This window comes from Eurypyga helias, unplaced genomic scaffold (genome assembly GCF_000690775.1).
Source record: "Eurypyga helias isolate BGI_N326 unplaced genomic scaffold, ASM69077v1 scaffold3837, whole genome shotgun sequence".
In the NCBI taxonomy this organism is placed as follows: Eukaryota; Metazoa; Chordata; class Aves; order Eurypygiformes; family Eurypygidae; genus Eurypyga; species Eurypyga helias.
In genome coordinates, this window is record NW_010263530.1 from 35,422 (window position 1) to 52,505 (window position 17,084).

At 46.3% G+C, this 17,084-nt stretch overlaps 1 protein-coding gene across 1 annotated transcript in view; it reads right to left on the bottom strand.

Annotated features, from left to right (window-relative positions):
- Positions 1-12,909, bottom strand: part of LOC104512888 (zinc finger FYVE domain-containing protein 9) — a gene marked incomplete at its 5' end in the record, with an annotated part of 13,509 nt that extends 600 nt beyond the window's left edge. The window contains 8 exons of the mRNA XM_010156060.1: positions 676-852; positions 1,648-1,753; positions 2,869-3,031; positions 4,326-4,406; positions 6,351-6,501; positions 9,401-9,505; positions 10,210-10,292; positions 12,685-12,909. Coding sequence (XP_010154362.1) covers positions 676-852; positions 1,648-1,753; positions 2,869-3,031; positions 4,326-4,406; positions 6,351-6,501; positions 9,401-9,505; positions 10,210-10,292; positions 12,685-12,909 — 1,091 coding nt within the window. The remainder of the gene's footprint in view (positions 1-675; positions 853-1,647; positions 1,754-2,868; positions 3,032-4,325; positions 4,407-6,350; positions 6,502-9,400; positions 9,506-10,209; positions 10,293-12,684) is intronic.
- Between the last annotated feature and the right edge of the window lie 4,175 nt (positions 12,910-17,084).

The window sequence follows — 17,084 nt, forward strand, 5'->3', positions numbered from 1 at the left end:
GGCACTCACGCAGGAGGCGGCAGCGGTACAGCAGCTTTGCCGCTTGGTTCTGTTCACTGTGTTCCCAGTGGCTGCCAGCACGGACAGAAGGGGCCTCTTTTTTTTCTACCGCTTTGTCAAAGCGTCTAGTTCAGATGAGCAGGAGCCGCGCCCTGCGTTATCAGGATAAGTCACGCAGTGTTTAGACACTGGTTGGTACTAAGCCCAGGTCCCCACCGAGCTGCCTGGCCATGAGACCCTTATCTCTGCTGGTGACTTGCTGTAGAGCCCTCTCGAGGGGCCCTTCCGCCTGCTTCCCTGCCTCAGCGGCAGCACGACCTTTTCCCAGCCGCCCGGCTTGAGCGATGCTTTATGCTCACCCAAGAAAGACATTTCATACGCTCCCGTCTTTCGCTTCCGGTGAAAAGGCCAACTTGGAGATCTCTCCAAGCAGGTGCTGCAGCTCACAGGGCTGCTCAGGCCCCTGGCTACAGCCCCAGTGCTGTAGGGGCGTGGGGTTCATTCTAGGCCTGAGCTTCCCAGTTTTAACAGCAGGCCCAGAACCCCCACCCCAGCGAGCACTGCTGCTCTGGTACGTGTACGTCTTTCACCAAGAGAGCGGTCGGCGCGTTCCCTTTCTGGGGAATGCGCAAAGGAACAACCCCCCCAGTTACACCGACAGCGCTGAAGACTTACTTGATCCGAGTCGAGGGTAACACGCAGCCCGAGCTTCGTCATCCCATCTTCTTTCAGCAGTTTGAGGTGAGGACAGAGCGCTAAACAGAAGGCCTTCGCCACGTTTTCAGTCAGCCTGCTGTGGTCGGCTGGGTCGCTCAGCCCGTTGTGTTGCTCATCGTTTTCCAGGAAAAACACCTGAAGGAAAGAGTTGGCGCAAGATGTGACACTTAGATCCTCCAGGAAATAAGGCTGTGGCTGAGATGCCATTTAACGTTTTACAAATGGCTTAAGGAAGAGCTGCTCAGGGAGGACCAGCAAAAGACTCTGAAAAGCCACCTTAGTTTTCCCCCTAAGAAAACTTCAAAAGAAAGATTTGAAGAGGTGTATTCTTAAAACCCCTTTCTGTTCTGGTCTCGTTATGGAAATTCATTAAGTACTGCACGTAGCTTTTAATAAAAACCTGCTTTTAAACAGATGTGAATTTCAGAAAATGCACATTGTTAGTAGGAGCCATTGCAGCCTGAAGATCTGTCCTGCTGTTGTCACCAAGCTTGCCTCTGCCGCGCCCCAGTGACCTGGGAGCAAAGGCTGCCGAGGCAGGAAGCTGCAGAGCGAGGAGCTTGGCTCCTCCTGGGCAGGCTAAGGAAACGCTTGCAGCCATCTTTTCAGGTGAGCAGTCACAGGCAGCATTGGATCTGCAAGCCGTTTCGGCAAGGGATCTGTGCCACGACACTTTAACTTTGACACTGTAGAGAAGGTGGCTCAAAATACCATTTTTAAGAAATAATTACTGAGCTTTGTCTCCCTCTAGGAGGGTGGTTTTACTCTGCGCGGTGCCGTACTGCACCTTCCCTCGCAGGGAGACACAGGTTTGCTGGGAAGAACCTGCTGCTTCAGTTTTGGTGAGCAGGTGGGAAGACGGCCGGGCTGCAGCTGCCATCCCCAGGTGCCAGGTGTTGGTCTCCGTGCAGCTCGAGCTCACTGACTCACCTCTGTCCACCGAATGACCTTTCCGTTCGCCTTGTACTCCGAGCCGTGAAATATCTTCACGCTCGTTATCGACTCCATCGATTTGCCATCAATAGGGCTCACAACACTGCAGGGGAGGGAAAAGGGTAAGTTCAGACTTAGCAGGAGACGTGAGCTGAACAGAGACCAGCGGGACTGAAGGGCAGCTCCGGCTACACCTGATGCTCCAGCTGCCTCCCCGCAGGTGGTTTTGTGACTGAGTGTTCTGCAGTTTGGTGCTACTACACGGCAACGTACCACATCAGCTTAATGGGGCACAGACCAAAATTAGCCTCAGGAGAGAACCTCGGGAGAGAATCCGAAAGCTTCTCTTGGGGTGCCAAAACCAGTGGATCTTGAACACAACTGCAAATTGTGACGATGGTTCTGGGCCTGGAGCTTCACAGTGAGCAGCCCTTCTGGAATGGCTCCTACGGGGCTGAGCAGGAGGGAGGAGCTGAGAAGCAGCATGCTCCCTGCTCGCCCCGGCAGCTCTTGCCCTGGTCAACACAAACCAGGTGCAGGAAGGACCTTCCTGAAGGTCTTCAGCAGGGCTGACCTCTCCTAAGGTGCTAACGCAGCAATGAGGCGTTCCATAGGGACTGGGCTTACTCATCTGTAACCGTGGTGTAGGCCAGCAATACCTGAAACACACAGCCCAGAATTTAACTACAGCACCTAAGACTGACTCAGAGAGCCTGAAACTACAGAAATACCCTTCTTTCAATGCTGAGTCCTTAAATATTGTACCCACCACAACTGCACTTTAATGCTGTAAGTACTGAAGCTGCCAGATAGACCTTTCTTCCGGCTTAACGGCCCAGATACGCTGTCAGTGGTCAGCAGTTTTATTTCCAGCACTACTTAATGCAAAGTAAGCAGCCGGGGAGCGAAGTGACCACAGCACGCAGGGATCAGCACCGAGGCTTGGAGGCAGATCAGTGGTTTCCAATGACTGGGTATTAGCAATGGCAAAAAAAAAATCCATAGCATTGACAGCTTTCTAAATTGATGCCCCAGAGCTCTGGTATCTCAATTCCATTTTCACTACATTTAATTGCATCTTATCACTCAAAACAGAGGCACAGACTTGTAATTCCTGTTGATCTGATGGCTCGTGCACCTTTTCAGATCAATTATATTTTGTAACAAATGCAGTCCAACCTCTGCCACTCTGTGTCAAGCAAGGGCTCCCCTACTTACCCCTTGCTGAAGTTTTTATCATCTTCCACCCACTGAATATGAACGTGTTCCTGAGGGTCTTCAGCATCTACTTTGCCACACGTGATGGTGAAGTCTTTCATCTCTCTCAAGGCCTGCCTCAAAGAGTCCATGTTCTCCGCAGTTATCTGGACCATCACTCCATCTAGGGAACCCAGAAATCCCCGTAAGCCAAGCTAAGCCACACTGAGCAGAGGCTGCATGCAAAAGAAGAAACCACCATCCCTCCTCTTTTTGCAACAGAAAGGTGAAACGTCTGTTAGTTTAAGAGTCGCCGGCAGCAATGCTATGTAAGACCATTTCTGAGCTCAGATGCCTGAAATGTGGGGCTGATGAGCGCTGACTAGGGAAAACAGAAGGATTATGTGAAGTCTGCCTGCCGGGCAGCTACGGCAATGGCCTCAGAACTCAGCCCCTGCTCTAGGCAACCCTCGGAAGCCCCGTGTGACCCCCCCTCCATGCAGCCGCTGCCTCTGCGGGCAGTGGAAGCAGCACTCCCACGGCCACAGAGTTCTGGGGAAGTCAGTGCTTCCCGATGGTGGCAAAAGATGCAGAATCAGGATGGGATCAGCCTAAATTACTGCAGAAATTACTTCATAATGACGCACTTCCCCATGTGCAGACCCCTTGCCTGAATCCACCCGTACTGCTCTCTTGCGCTAAACCACCAGTTCAGGCACAGAAAAGGGCGTAATGACCTACATGGACTGACGGACAGTGCGGTGGCTGCTTTGCAGCCCTGGGTGGCCGTTCACCACGGGCTGCAGCTCATACAGCTGCAAGCCCTCGAGTTGGCAGAGCTTAGAGTTCCTGCTCGTCAGGGGGGCTGTGCGAACCGACTGCATGCACGGGCTTCTCGCACACCTCCCTCACAGACTGTAAGGAGCACACTTGGAATGCTACTGCAGTCTGTGACAGGGCAGGCAAAGTGCTGCAGCTCAGCTAACGAGCAGTAACGGATTTCAACCCAGTGCACACGGTCAGCAGTTATTTCTGCGATACAACTACTGGTAGAATAACAAACCCAATCAGAGAGGTCCAGCTCGACAATCTCGACTTGTCAGGTTCTCATCTGCCCACATACGAGCACATAACGCACGTTCATAATCTGGCATAATGCAGAGCTGTTTGGGAACAGAATAAGCTTAGCAGAGCTTCCTCTCCTGCACGGTGGATTACGCACTCCCTATTTCTGAGGCTCAGCATTTCCTCAAGCCAGGTATTTTACACCTTACCCTCATTATCTTGTGCCTCTATTCTACAGCATCTGGGCAAGTTCCTCCTCTTTAAATAAAACAGGGTTTTTTTGGCTAATAAGTAGGATAAGCTGAAGCAGCAGCAAGATTCAAGTGCCCAAGGCATAACAGCAAAGCCCTGATAACTACAGAGCCGTGTAAAGAGGGAAGCAGCGTGTTTTAAGCGAGCCGTTTGGTTCTTACCTTCTACTATACTGGATTTGGCAAGGTAGCCTGAAGAGGATTTTAAAGCTCCACTGAACACAAAGAAGCTGGCACCAGTCACTGCAACAACAACAACAGGAGTGAGTTAGTGAGGCTTTCCTCTAACCAGCGCCTTACACAAGATTCGGGTATCACAGCTCTGTCATCCAGCGAGGAGATGAGGCTAAATCCCACAAACTGTTTAGCACTGTGGTGACTTTACTGCACATCACCAGCCGGGCTATGGAAGGGCAAATCACCCAGTTACTTTCTCAACTGGACAACAGTTATTATCAACCTCAATGAAAGCTCATATTTCATCACACGCCCTCTCCCCATACACACCTCTACGTTTCAGGATTACTAATTTAGGGTAATCCAGTACATAATTAACTTCTAAATGTTACCACACAGCTGGCAAAGATCATGAGCGAGCTGTGTGCTGGTTTTGGCTGGGATAATTTTCTTCCTAGCAGCTAGTATGGGGCTACATTTTGGATTTGTGCTGAAAAGAATGTTGATAACACCGATGTTTTGGTTGTTGCCAGGTAATGCTTATATTAACCCAAGGGTGTTTGCAGTTTTTCATGCTGCCCCTCTTCTTGTAGAGAATCTGGGAGGGGATGGCCCAAACAGCTGACCCAGACTGACCAAAGGGTCATTTCACACCACAAGGCCGCATGCTCAGTGTATAAACTGAGGGTAGTTGGCCGGGGGGTGGGCCGGGGATCGCTGCTTGGGGATGGGCTATCAATCACTGGGTGGTAAGCAACTGCTGCGTTGTGCATCATGGTTTTGTACATTCCTTTATCAATTGTACTGTTATTTCCTCTCCCTGTGCTGTCCTATAAACTGTTTTTATCTCAACCCACAAGGGTTTTTTTCCGATTCTCTCCCCCATCCCACCCGCGGCCGGTGCGAGCGAGTCTGCGTGATGCTTAGCTGCTGGCTGGGGCTCAACCACGACAGCCATTTGTGGATCACTCTCTAACACCAACCCACTGGCAGGGCCACAGCTCAAAGCCACCTGATTTAAAGTAAAATTCTCTTAAATGAGCACTAAGCATCAGGAAATTCCTACTGGAAATCCCTTTTCTTGTCCCGTACGTAACATGAAGCCAGGTAAGACCATCCATCCTGAGTGATACTCCATACCAGTATAGTCACTGGAGCGACTGGCCATCCTTGGAAGCCATACAAGCTGGCCTCTGTCTCGCTTGTTCTCATTTGGAGAGAGTAAAATGTCTTTGCCATAAATTTTTCCCCCAGACCACTACATTTAAATTCTCAGCCACGCTGCTGCTGCAGCCTACTCCAACAGAAATAAAGCCTGGAAATTAGATGGTCTAATTGAGGTGAACACGAGAACCTTCTTCAAGATGCATTATTAAAACGCTGCTGTTGATGGTTATTCCTGTTTACCTTTCCCTCACGCTAAATCTAATCTTCCTCCTCTCACACAGCACAGGTCAGGCACCGGCAACCACAGCCTCACCTGTAGTCTCCAATAATGCCAGCGGCAGCTCGTTACTCATGGAGAGATGTTGCTTAAGCCACTGTGACCTCTGGAGCCCCGTGAGCTGTACGGTGCGAGGCCTGTTACCATGTTTACAAGGCAGCAAGCTGTTCTGTGCTTTATTTTATGCCTGCTTGATCTAGGAAGTTGCCAGAACAGCTCTCAGACAAATTCCAAACAGCACCGTTGACCTAGGGAAGCGCGATGTGGACTGTACACAGGATGCAACCCGCAGCGTGCCCCCTGCAAGGGGAATAAAACACCAAGGGGGCAGAGGGCAGGCAGAGCACCGTGCTGCTACTCCTTGGGTTGCGTGTCTAATGCAAAGCTGCCCATGCAGTAACGCCAGCGGTCAGAATTACGCTCCCTGGATGTCTAACAGACACTCACTGAAACGCAGCCAAACACCGTTCAGACCGATTCACAAAGCCACACACGGGACCGGTAACACGACCCAGTCATGCAGAGCACCGGCAGGGAACAGCCACCTCCCAAAACCCCATCCTCACCCTTCCTCGGCTGATTATGGATGCTGATGGCCTGCGTCTGGTAATTCCCGTCATCGTTCTGAACGCACACCAGATGCGAGTCTGCTTTCTCGTTGAAGCACGCTCCCCCTGCTAGAACGTGCTCGTTGGATTTGTTCATGGCTTTCATCATCTGCAAACAGAAAGGGTTACCATTTCCACCCCGTTCGTCAAGCGCTACCAGAAACAGGTGATTCTCGGAACAGTTTCATCAGAGGAAGCTTCTCAACAGTGCTCATATTCTCAGGTCAGATTATAGCACTCAGAACCATACCCTGCGTTTGGCAAGAGGCTTCAGGTCTTACGCTGTGTAGAGGCCTTAAAGGGCCACCTTTCATGTACTTAAGGTGAATGTGTAAGGGATAGCTGAGCACAGGGGGCACAAGCTATTATCTCTAACTGTTTTAAAAATGTAAATTCACAGGAAAAAACATCTGGCTTGCTTACACAACTACAGGTGCTTGTGCCATAAATGATAAACGCTGCCTCCACAGTTCAGTGCAACACTGGCACTCAGACTTGTGGCATTCAATCCTGGTTCTGCCATGACCAGACACCAAAGCTTTAGTGTCTCTGTGCTTCACCTGCATGAACTGGTGAAATCGGGATCAATGTGCCCAAACTGAAGACTTTGATAAAAGATTTGAATTGTAGACATCTAGAAGTAATTTGAATTCTCTGCGAAGGAGGCCTCCAAAAAGCATCCAAAAAAGTTTCTGATATATAAAGTTTTGCTCATCATCATCTAACACACACCTAGTTACATGCCTTGACAAAATATTCTTGTAAATTACAGAGCTGCTTTCCTTTTCTCCTCTATTTCTCTTCATGAAGTCAAACTATGAGATTTTTGATCCAAAAGAAAACTGAGGGAGTCATCTATCTCTGGAATTTGTTTCAAAACGAAAAATTGTATGTTTGCTTAAAAGAAAAAAAGGCATATTAAATTACACCCCCCGGTGAAAACCCTGATGAGAAGGAAAATGCTGAATTATTTGACATCTCCTAAGAGCACTCGTCCTGCCATCCTCTGCTTCCTGTAGCTGATAAGCACACGCACGACATGCATCGCATTTGTCTCTCTCAGTCTGACATAAAACCGTAATTATAGTGTCAGGAACATTCGCTGATGCTCACTGCTGACAAATGTGCACAGGTGTAATGTTTGGGGAGGAAACTTAATTAAGATTCTGCATCAGACAACAGTGTATTTCATTAGCTGGTTTATCATGACATGCTCCAGAAACTCAGCTCAACGGCAGCCGTCGTTATGGAGCCCAGAACTTGCCCCTAAGGGTAAGATGGAACAACTGGATGTGGCAACTGTCCTCTGTAACAAGGCAACTGATTAAAAAATGACAGTCACCTTTGCCGAGGGACTAAACAGGCAACTAAGTACTGCTAGAAGTTGTAGGAAATTAAAATAATTTTGAAGATTAAAATATTTATTTAATAATAAAACTATATATTAATATTTAATTTGTTAATTACAGTCTGAATTCTCCACACTGAATCCATCCATGAGATTTAAAACCAGTTTTTCACTGTCTAGGTAGTTTGAGTGACACTCTTTTCTAATTAAGTACTGCTTTACATGAGAAAAAAAGTAGAGGTCTTGCAGTTCAAATCATCTTAATTCAAACTATACTCAGATGAAAAACTCTACCTAGTAACTCTACTTTCCAACTGGATTGCAAGCAATAATGTGAAATAAATAACCCTTTCTCCATTTAAAAAGCTGAATCCTTAGGCTTCACACTGGAAAAAGAACCCAACCACGATGCAGAGACTCTGCTAAGCTGCGTGGCACAGGGCTTTCCTCACAGTCCAGCTTAGTGCAGTGTCGAACCCAGAACCGCAGCGAAGGCGCTTGCAAACGTCAGGCACAGCCAGCCCTTACAGAGCTGCAGCTTGTGTGCCGATCCCTATTTAATTCATGCAGATCTCACTGACCTTTTCCATTTTCTCCCAACTGCATCAAGAAATAAAACACCTTTTAACAGACACTTTATCTTCCGGCTTCCACAGTTTCAGCTTTTTCAAACTTAGAATCACAGACTGGTTTGGGTTGGAAGGGACCTTAAAGATCATCCAGTTCCAACCCCCCTGCCATGGGCAGGGACACCTTCCACTAGACCAGGTTGCTCCAAGCCTCATCCAGCCTGGCCTTGGACACTTCCAGGGATGGGGTATCCACAGCTTCTCTGGGCAAACTTCATGTAAAAACACTTTTTTTTCCTTTTTAAAATTTATTTCTTTACTCTCACTGTTATTTTACTCAGATGCTTCTTGCAGGGAAATTCCCTCCTGAGATGAAGCTGTACTCTGCTGTGGTATTACAAGAACGTTTACAAATCCCATTTTGCCCAGGAGGTTCTGACTGGCTTCAAAACCCCAAGTTACCCTCTCCTCTTCAGAACATGAAATCAACCTTCTCCACTGCTCTTTCATTATTGCTCAAGCATCTTCTCACCCAGCTTTCTCAACAGCACTAAATCCTAAAGATGCTGATTGATCTCATAGCAGAAATCAGGTATAAAGTTTAGACATTGAGAGAAATTTTCTGTAAAATAGGCAGCAACCCCGAAAATACTAATAAATGCTGCGAGTATGCACACACAGCACAGATGAGAAAAGCTAATGCACATGTTCCTTGTAGTTTACCTCAAGTGTAAAGTTTGTCAGCTCATTTGCTCAAACCAAACCAGTATTTTCTGTTATTTACAATTACAGTTTATATGTAAACAGTTGAAAAAAAAAACCAGAAGAAAGCAAGTTTAAGAGTTCAGATATTTTCTGTTATTTACAATTACACATTATATGTAAACAAAAAAACTAGAAGAAAGCAAGTTTAAGAGTTCAGTTAGTACTAAACTGAATTGCATTCTTTGTGTGGAGCCACCCTCACTCTCAAAACATGCGCATCACGGCATTTATCATTCACTTGTGAGGCAGTTTTCCCTGGTGACTAAAATCAAATTCCTTTCGAGCCCAAGTCCTCCAACCACAAAGAAACTGCACACAAGTTTTACCTCGTTGTATCTGTTGCTAGGAATTTTGATGCTGGTTTTTCTGACTTCCATATCAACCACTAAGCCTTGGACCACAGGCAGCGTGTACTGGTAGTTTCTGAAATCCTGGTAATTAAAACAAGTTTTGAAAAGTTAGACATAATGATCATCATGACACTGTAGGTTTCATAACTATCCTGGTGACTACTAGTCAGCCCATTATAGTAATTGCAGTGGGTGACTGAAAGGCAGGGAGGACGGGAGACATCGCACCTCGTAACCTACTAATCTGAGTACACAAATGGAAAAACATCATCCTGTTACCCTTTTCACTCATTTCCTACATCAAAATTAAAATTCTCCAGCCTTGAATGTCACCACTGTACATAAGAAAATTTGCTCGTTGTGTTGTGTCACATTAGTGGACAGAGTTTTTCTAGCAGTGAGATGAATCAAAGAGAATTTTCTATACTGAAAACACTAGCAGAGTAGGAAGAACCAGTAACTTGGCTTCAGTTGACGTGCTGTATGACCAGAGCTGTGACTGCACACTGGGATGACCCAGCACTTCCGAGGAAGGAATCTGAGCAACTAATGCTCTTGTTTCAAGACCCAAACATTCTCAGGTGTTGGGAGCTGACCTTTTTACAACTCATGATGTTGAACGCTCACATCCCCTATCAGTGACAGCCGGTAAATTCACCCAAAATGCCCACTATTCCCTACTGTCGCCTTCTAAGCATGCCAGCTACTACGTGCCAGGAGTACGTTTCTCCCTACATCTACCCATTCACACCGACGGAACGTGCAAACTCAGCCTCAGCACTTACTGCAAGAAGGTTCATGATGGTGTGTCCCGTCTCTCCAAACAAAGGCTTACGGAATCGGACACTAAAAAGTGGACATGGATAAACTAGGATAAAACAAAACAGAAAAGGTCAGATTGAAATGTACATCCTGAGATTCTGGAAAAACAGATGCAAATGGAATCTCCTCAGCTGACTATGGTAAGCAGCAGCAAAAGAAGAGAATGGAAAGAAGACCAGAGGTTAAACAGCAAAAGGAAAGAAGGTTTTAACATCCTAACGCACCTTACACGTGTGTCCTGGCTCCTTGCCCTCCATGCTAGAAACAGTAAGAAGATTTATGTGGAATGCTTACAGGTGCCACACTGCAAAACTGAACCTAGTGATCTGGACACTGGTTCCAAAGACCTTTCTAAATGCTTTTCTGAGGCTACTTCTTGGAAATGGCTTCTTCCTGTCCTATGACGCCCCTGCGGCTCTCCACTATAGCATCGTAAGCCTTCTGTGCTCATGTGTGTGACATTCAAGTGATAACATTTCATCTTCTGTTTTCATGAGCTCATAAGAATGTGGCAAATTCTCTGCAGAAGTATGTCAAAAACAATTAAAAGGTATGGTATGTCAGCAATGCAAAATATCTGCATTCCTTGGCTGGCAGCCACGCTTGTAAAACATTCTAAGTGTAGTGTATGGATCTGGCTCCATCACATTCTGTTGCAGCAGAAGCCATAACAGCGCTCGAAACATGACTCATCCAGTAATATGTAATGCCAAGGTTTTCTAAACGCATGTTTGAAGGAAGGTTCCTAAACTATCCTCAGGCAAACACTCAGCCTGGTTTCCCAAAATGCCACACGCCTTCACAGTTTCCACCGTAGTCAGAAGGGGCTGCAAAATGCTCAGCAGGTTCGAATAACATCATCAGGGTTTCCTGATAGAAATAAGCTCCAGCTTCGCACCCTGATGCGATACCTGGAAAGCATCACAGCTCCTGCACAGGCACCATACAGCTGACCAACTCACAAACAGTGTCCGGAGGCACCAGGAGGCGTTGGATCTCCCATGTCTGCCACCCTGGCTGCATACAGCAGCTCAGCCACGTCCCAGGCGCACTGAATTCCCTGGGCTTCAGCTCTACGGGTGATCTGCAGATGCTCAGCAGGTGTTCTCTGGACATCTACCAACCCACAGCGACTCCTGCATCCCATCTGCTGCCCATTCAGCTGCACTGGACAAATGGCCAAAATCTGACAATTCCACCAGAAAAGAGGGTGTATCCAAGGAAACCTGGGACACAAATGCAGCCTCTTCTCAGAGGGGACCGAGGAAGTAATCTGCAGTTGCAATGTCACAGCACAAGTGAATATGCCAAACCACAGCTACAGAAGTGAATCCAACCCCAGCTTCCCAACATACTCAAGTGCTTCTGCCTGTGAACATCAAAACATTTGTTTCTGTGCTCAAAAACAGATGTCACATCGAAAATATGAGCATCTTCCTTTGTTTTTCTAAACGTTGATGGGAATAAATACACTACTTCAACACCTCACAGATACCCCCAGCAACTTACACCCCGTTAACACTAAGGTATCTTCGGTCAAGTTCAACCTGCAGCCCTCATCCTCAGACAGCAAACTTTGAAGATCATCTTTTTCCTCTCCAGTAACATACGTATTTTATGAAAAATTCCCAGTGTTCCCTAAACATCACAAGTTAAATTTACAAATCCCTATAAATCATATTCTAAAACTTATCTTGTTAAAAGTTTTGGAAAAGTGTTGGAAAATAATTAACAGACCATTTTCACAGTGATTCAGATTTACCAATTTGCCAATTAAAAGAGCAGATGAGCAAGACAGCAAATTTTTGGCCCATCATAGGGGACAAAATTCCAATAAACCCTTTGCTGCAGCAATGGCAAGTGTCTGTTGAAAAAGATTTTGTCCTAACTTCATGCTAATCTCATGCTGAGATTTTGTTGAGCTGAGAACACTCTCTCCAGTTTATCTGTTCCTTGTTGCAACAGAATTTTTGCAACAAATTGCCACCTCAGTTGCCCCTGCGCACGTATTGTTATTCTCTGGTAAATGAGTGTGGTTTTAAAAACCCAAAAGCACTTTCATTTCAGCATGGAAAAAGCTTAACATCTCAAAGGCTCTCCCCTGTGCTAACTACACCAGCTGCATCAGACTTGGTCTGTAACTCTATTTCAGGTCACTAAGTGAACTACAGACAGCTGCTCAGGTCTAGATTTGTCTCCACAAAAACCTCCCAGATCAACGAGTACAACTGCTAGAAGGCTGTACAGTTCACACCACCACCTCAGTCCTGCTGTGCTGTTAGCTGGATGCAATGTGGGCACGAAACTCGGTATTTACTTGCCTGTTGAAGCTCACGTGACTTTGACAGGTAACAATTTGGGGCTGGGGGTGTGTGCTCTAAACCGGAATACATTCTCCCGCAGAAATAATTGCCGCTAAAAGAACGCATGGTGCTTACGTCTGTATTCTGCTCCAAGTCTCAGCATCAGCCGAATGGGGAACACTTTAGCCCAGGGAGTCTCCCATTTCTGAATGAGGATGCCAAACAAGTACGGTGGGGTTGGGAGCACCAGGTCTTGCAGGGACTGATACGTAGCCGCAACGTACAAGAACCCTCCATGTTCTTTACTTCCAAGGAAGCTCTGGCTGAAAAAGGAGTGTCCCAGGTTGCCAACAACGTTACCTATGAACAAAAAAACGCCCATTACTTCACTGGATTGAGAGCTATAGAAAGAATTTACAAAGTTTTTCAGAAGAGAAAAAAAACAGTCCATCAGTTTGCTTCCTGAAGCACTAATGTCTGTTAGTCACACAAGAAACAGTGATTTGCTGCAGACGGCGGCTCAGGGTACCTCCCGTGCCAAACTGCATAATCTGTTATGGAGTAACTCCTGTAGACTCCAGCCACCAAAGCCACGGTGTCCCCAGCTGATCCACCTTTGATCAGCGTGACACGTACTCAGTGACTATCACTGGTAGGAAGTCAGTTTTGTAGGAAGAGGCACACATACCTTCATGGCTGCACCCGACTAGGCCATGCCTGCAAGCGTTACCAGGACAGTACGGACAACCACAGACCTACCACCTCTCCCTGGGGAGCCCCAACCGTTTTTGTGCTCTGCCTGTGTCAGGGACATCTGCCTGTCCCAGTAGCAGAGGCAGCGTAATGGAGGGCATGACGCACCCCAGGGATAGCCAGGGAAGAGGAAGGATAGCTCAGGCCAGCATTGCTGCTAAGGAAGTGGTACCTGCAACCTCCCCCTAGCACTAAAAAAGCACCCACAAAAAGTCTGTTTTCAGTGTCTTCCAGATATTCAGAGGGTTTCCTCTGCTGTTGACTCAACTCAGCAGTGATTAGAGGCGAGAGGAGGCCCTGTCACACGATTAACGCTCACTGCTTGTCCTTCCATTTAGGCAAACCACCGGGGTGCCTGCTCAGACACATACTGAAGATCTGGGTCATTTTAAGAATTACACAAAAGAGTGTTTATTTAATTAGTATACTTAATGTAAAATGCAACTGAGAGACACACAGGGGAAAAACATTACTAATTTTTACTCACATTTTTACTCTTTGATGCTCTTAATTTTCCAAAATGTTTACACTGGAATGGCTGAATGAATCTGAATGTTGATTAGGTTATTATAGCATCCAACGTAGCATTTAACACTGAAGCAAAGAACCATGGTGTGATTCCTTTTATCAAATGACAACAGCAGCACGCAAATAATGTACAGAACAGCTGATCACAATTCTCCACAGGAAGATGGGAATATTAACAGTGCTGATTTGCCCTCGAGAAAAACACAAGCAACTTCAGAGAGCACAGTGTGGTTGATCACACCGCTCATGAGGAATTGCATGGGTTTGAGGCACTCAAACACCCTGGGCTTCTGCAGTAATTCCAGGCTCTCCCACCTGCACAATGAGACTAAGTGGGAGTTGCTGCTCTTTCTGCACCATCTCATAATGGAGTGTTTGAACTCAAGGCAGTGATGTGCATGTCTCCAATGTGCACATCAACTGGGCAGTAAACTGGAGGGTTTCTCCCCCTGACATACAGGAGACAACACACAGACACACAAACACTAGGTTTTAAGTAAAAACATGAGTCACAGAAGTGCAACTTCTGTGACATTCTCAGTAATACAAGTATGATCTTCAAGTTAAGCCTTCTCTGATTTTTAGGCTGCTTTGCAGTATAAAAATAAGACACCACCATTTACAAATGCAAGGAAAATAAATACAGTAGGTACTGTTTTGGCCAGCAAAGGAGAAGTTAACCAACGAGTCCTTCCAAGTCTGTCCTTCACACTGAACCCCTACTGAAGTCCCAAGTCACAGCAACTCTCCATGAAGCCAGCGCCAGCACGAGAATAAAACAGCTATTCCTGCCCTCACTCTGGAGATGTGGCCATGCCCCTCTGCATCCCTCCACACCACCCTAGCACAATCACTACGGATTATTGCTTCCTTCACATGACCTTGGGACCTCCAGCTTTAAACAGAGCTACGGGTAGCTCTGTAAAAAAAGGCTCATTTATACTCTGATTGATAAGTTTAGGGGTTCCTTGCTATTCAAATTTGTGGGCACCTCAGAGGAATATTATTTTTACTGTACCATCAGGTGCTGCAAACAAAGCTCGCACGTTCTCTGTTTAAAGATGACAGGCTTCATCAGGCCAGGCACCCCATGGCTGGCTCAGCTCGTTCATAGCTTGCCGCTGCCCCGCAAAGCTGATTTGTAATTTTACAGGTACACGTAAGCCGGAGCTGACACCACCCACCCAGATCAAATTCCAGAACTCTGGCTACAATTTCTGTAATGCTCAGCAGAGCATATTTGATGAAAAGTAGCTGGACTTCAGTCAAACTGCAGGACTAACACGATTAATAGAGCCGTGTCAAATGTTGTCAGCTGCTGAAAAATCATGGATCCTCCCATGTACAAATGCATTTCTCTGTCAGCCTGTGCTGTGACACTACTGCCTGCTCAGTGAATGCACTGCTAATGCACGAACTCGGGCATCTTGCTGGTGAGTGCAAACCAGTGTATCTATTGGTGCTCGTGAAGAAGATTTTCACTTATCTAAAATAGCTGCTGGCACCTTTCTATCTCAACTCCACTCATTTGCTTTTACAGTTCCCACCTACTCTCACTAATCTCCTCTTCTTCGTTTATACTTCCTTTTTCCCTTCCCATCTGTTCTTATGAAACTAGAAGCTACAGGCCTGATAGTAAAATTACTTGGAGATGTTCTCAGTTCCAGTAACAGGACCGTAATAATCCTTTCTAACCTGAAAATGTATGAAGTGCATGAACTGCTGACCTGAACTGAATTCCGTACCCTCTTCTGAAGTCTCTTCTGTGTGAAAGAGGCTAGGCAAAGGGCGGCTGTACAACGCCGTACGGTGCCGAGACGTGCGGTACTGCCCACTGCCATGACAAAGCACTCAGACATTTCCACTTGTGACTGATGCCAAGTGCTGCAGCAGGAGGGGACAACTACTTACTTTTTCCATTTCAGGAGATGGAGTTTCAAGGCTCACACGCTCGGGATGCCTTAACGATATTTTTTTCAGCCAACAGAAACATGGAAAGCGTGGAATCTACAACTCAGCTGTTCAGCACTTTGCTACCATAAGCCACAGCATTATAAATTACTCCTTTTGACACAAGCAACTCACGCAGTGCAAGCTCCAATAGGTTACCACTATGAAGAGGACAAACTATTGGGATTAGGGCTGCAATTCATTATTTATAAGAGCATGAAGAGCCTGCTATGTGGAGAGCATGGGAAGAATCAAGTGTTTTCCTACACACCTCTTCAGTGCCCTTTTGAACCAGCAAAGCCAAGTCAAAAAGCCTTAGGTCTTTGGGCTTGTCCCGCAGACATTTCTGCACTGGCCAGGGGTTTTCAGCCTTTCCTGACGCCCCTCTGAAGGCTGTTCCAAGTCAAGGCCCCACTCATAAATTGCTATTAACAGTCTGACGTGGTCAATCCCAACCCACTGCACTGTTACACGTTTTAAGCATAGAACTGTGTTTCAGAAGCTTGTAGAGAAAGTGTAGCGGTCAGAAAAACATTCCAAAACAGCTATCCTTCTCAAAAGCATGTAATTTAACTTACAGAATATCACAACTTCCTTTCTAAAGAGGCAATCTCAGAGTGAACAGAAAAGTGCTTTTCCTTATATTAAGTTCCAGTACCTGACATCAGACAATTGTTATTATTTAGAAAGTGCCTTAAGTGTGCATGATGCATCTAAAGCAGCTCTGCAGGAGGTCGGTGCCTACTCTCTTCTCAATTATGCTGGGTTACCCTTGACTTTAAATGCTAAGCAGCTCTGTGAAGTCCTTTAAAGAAACATGCTTTTATCCACTGATGTGACTCTCTTCCATCATGATCCATACTGTTTTGAATTCGTCACTTAGGTATCTTCCTCTGATGAACAATGTACTTTGCACATCAGTTTGTTCTGGACTTAAATAAAATAGTTCATACAGGGAAGTCAGCTGCATCTGTTCGGCCTCATCCCACTGTTATCAGCAATAACCAAACAACGGCCAAGTACCAAACACCATGCCAGCATCCTGAAAACCCAAGCATCCTGGTTCTCTAGCAAGAGATGCAAAGCAACATTCACCTGGGAACGATCTTGCCAGGTGGATTTTCTTCAAGAGCAAATGATCACATACTTTTTGGAAAAGCAATACAAATCCAGTCACTACCACACCAAGACCCTCAGAGAGCCAGAAGAGACAACACCTTGAATGCAACTCGACGGCACAATACACCTCTATCAGATGCCAACCTTGAGGAAAAAACATATTGTGCTGGATTCAGTCAGAAAAG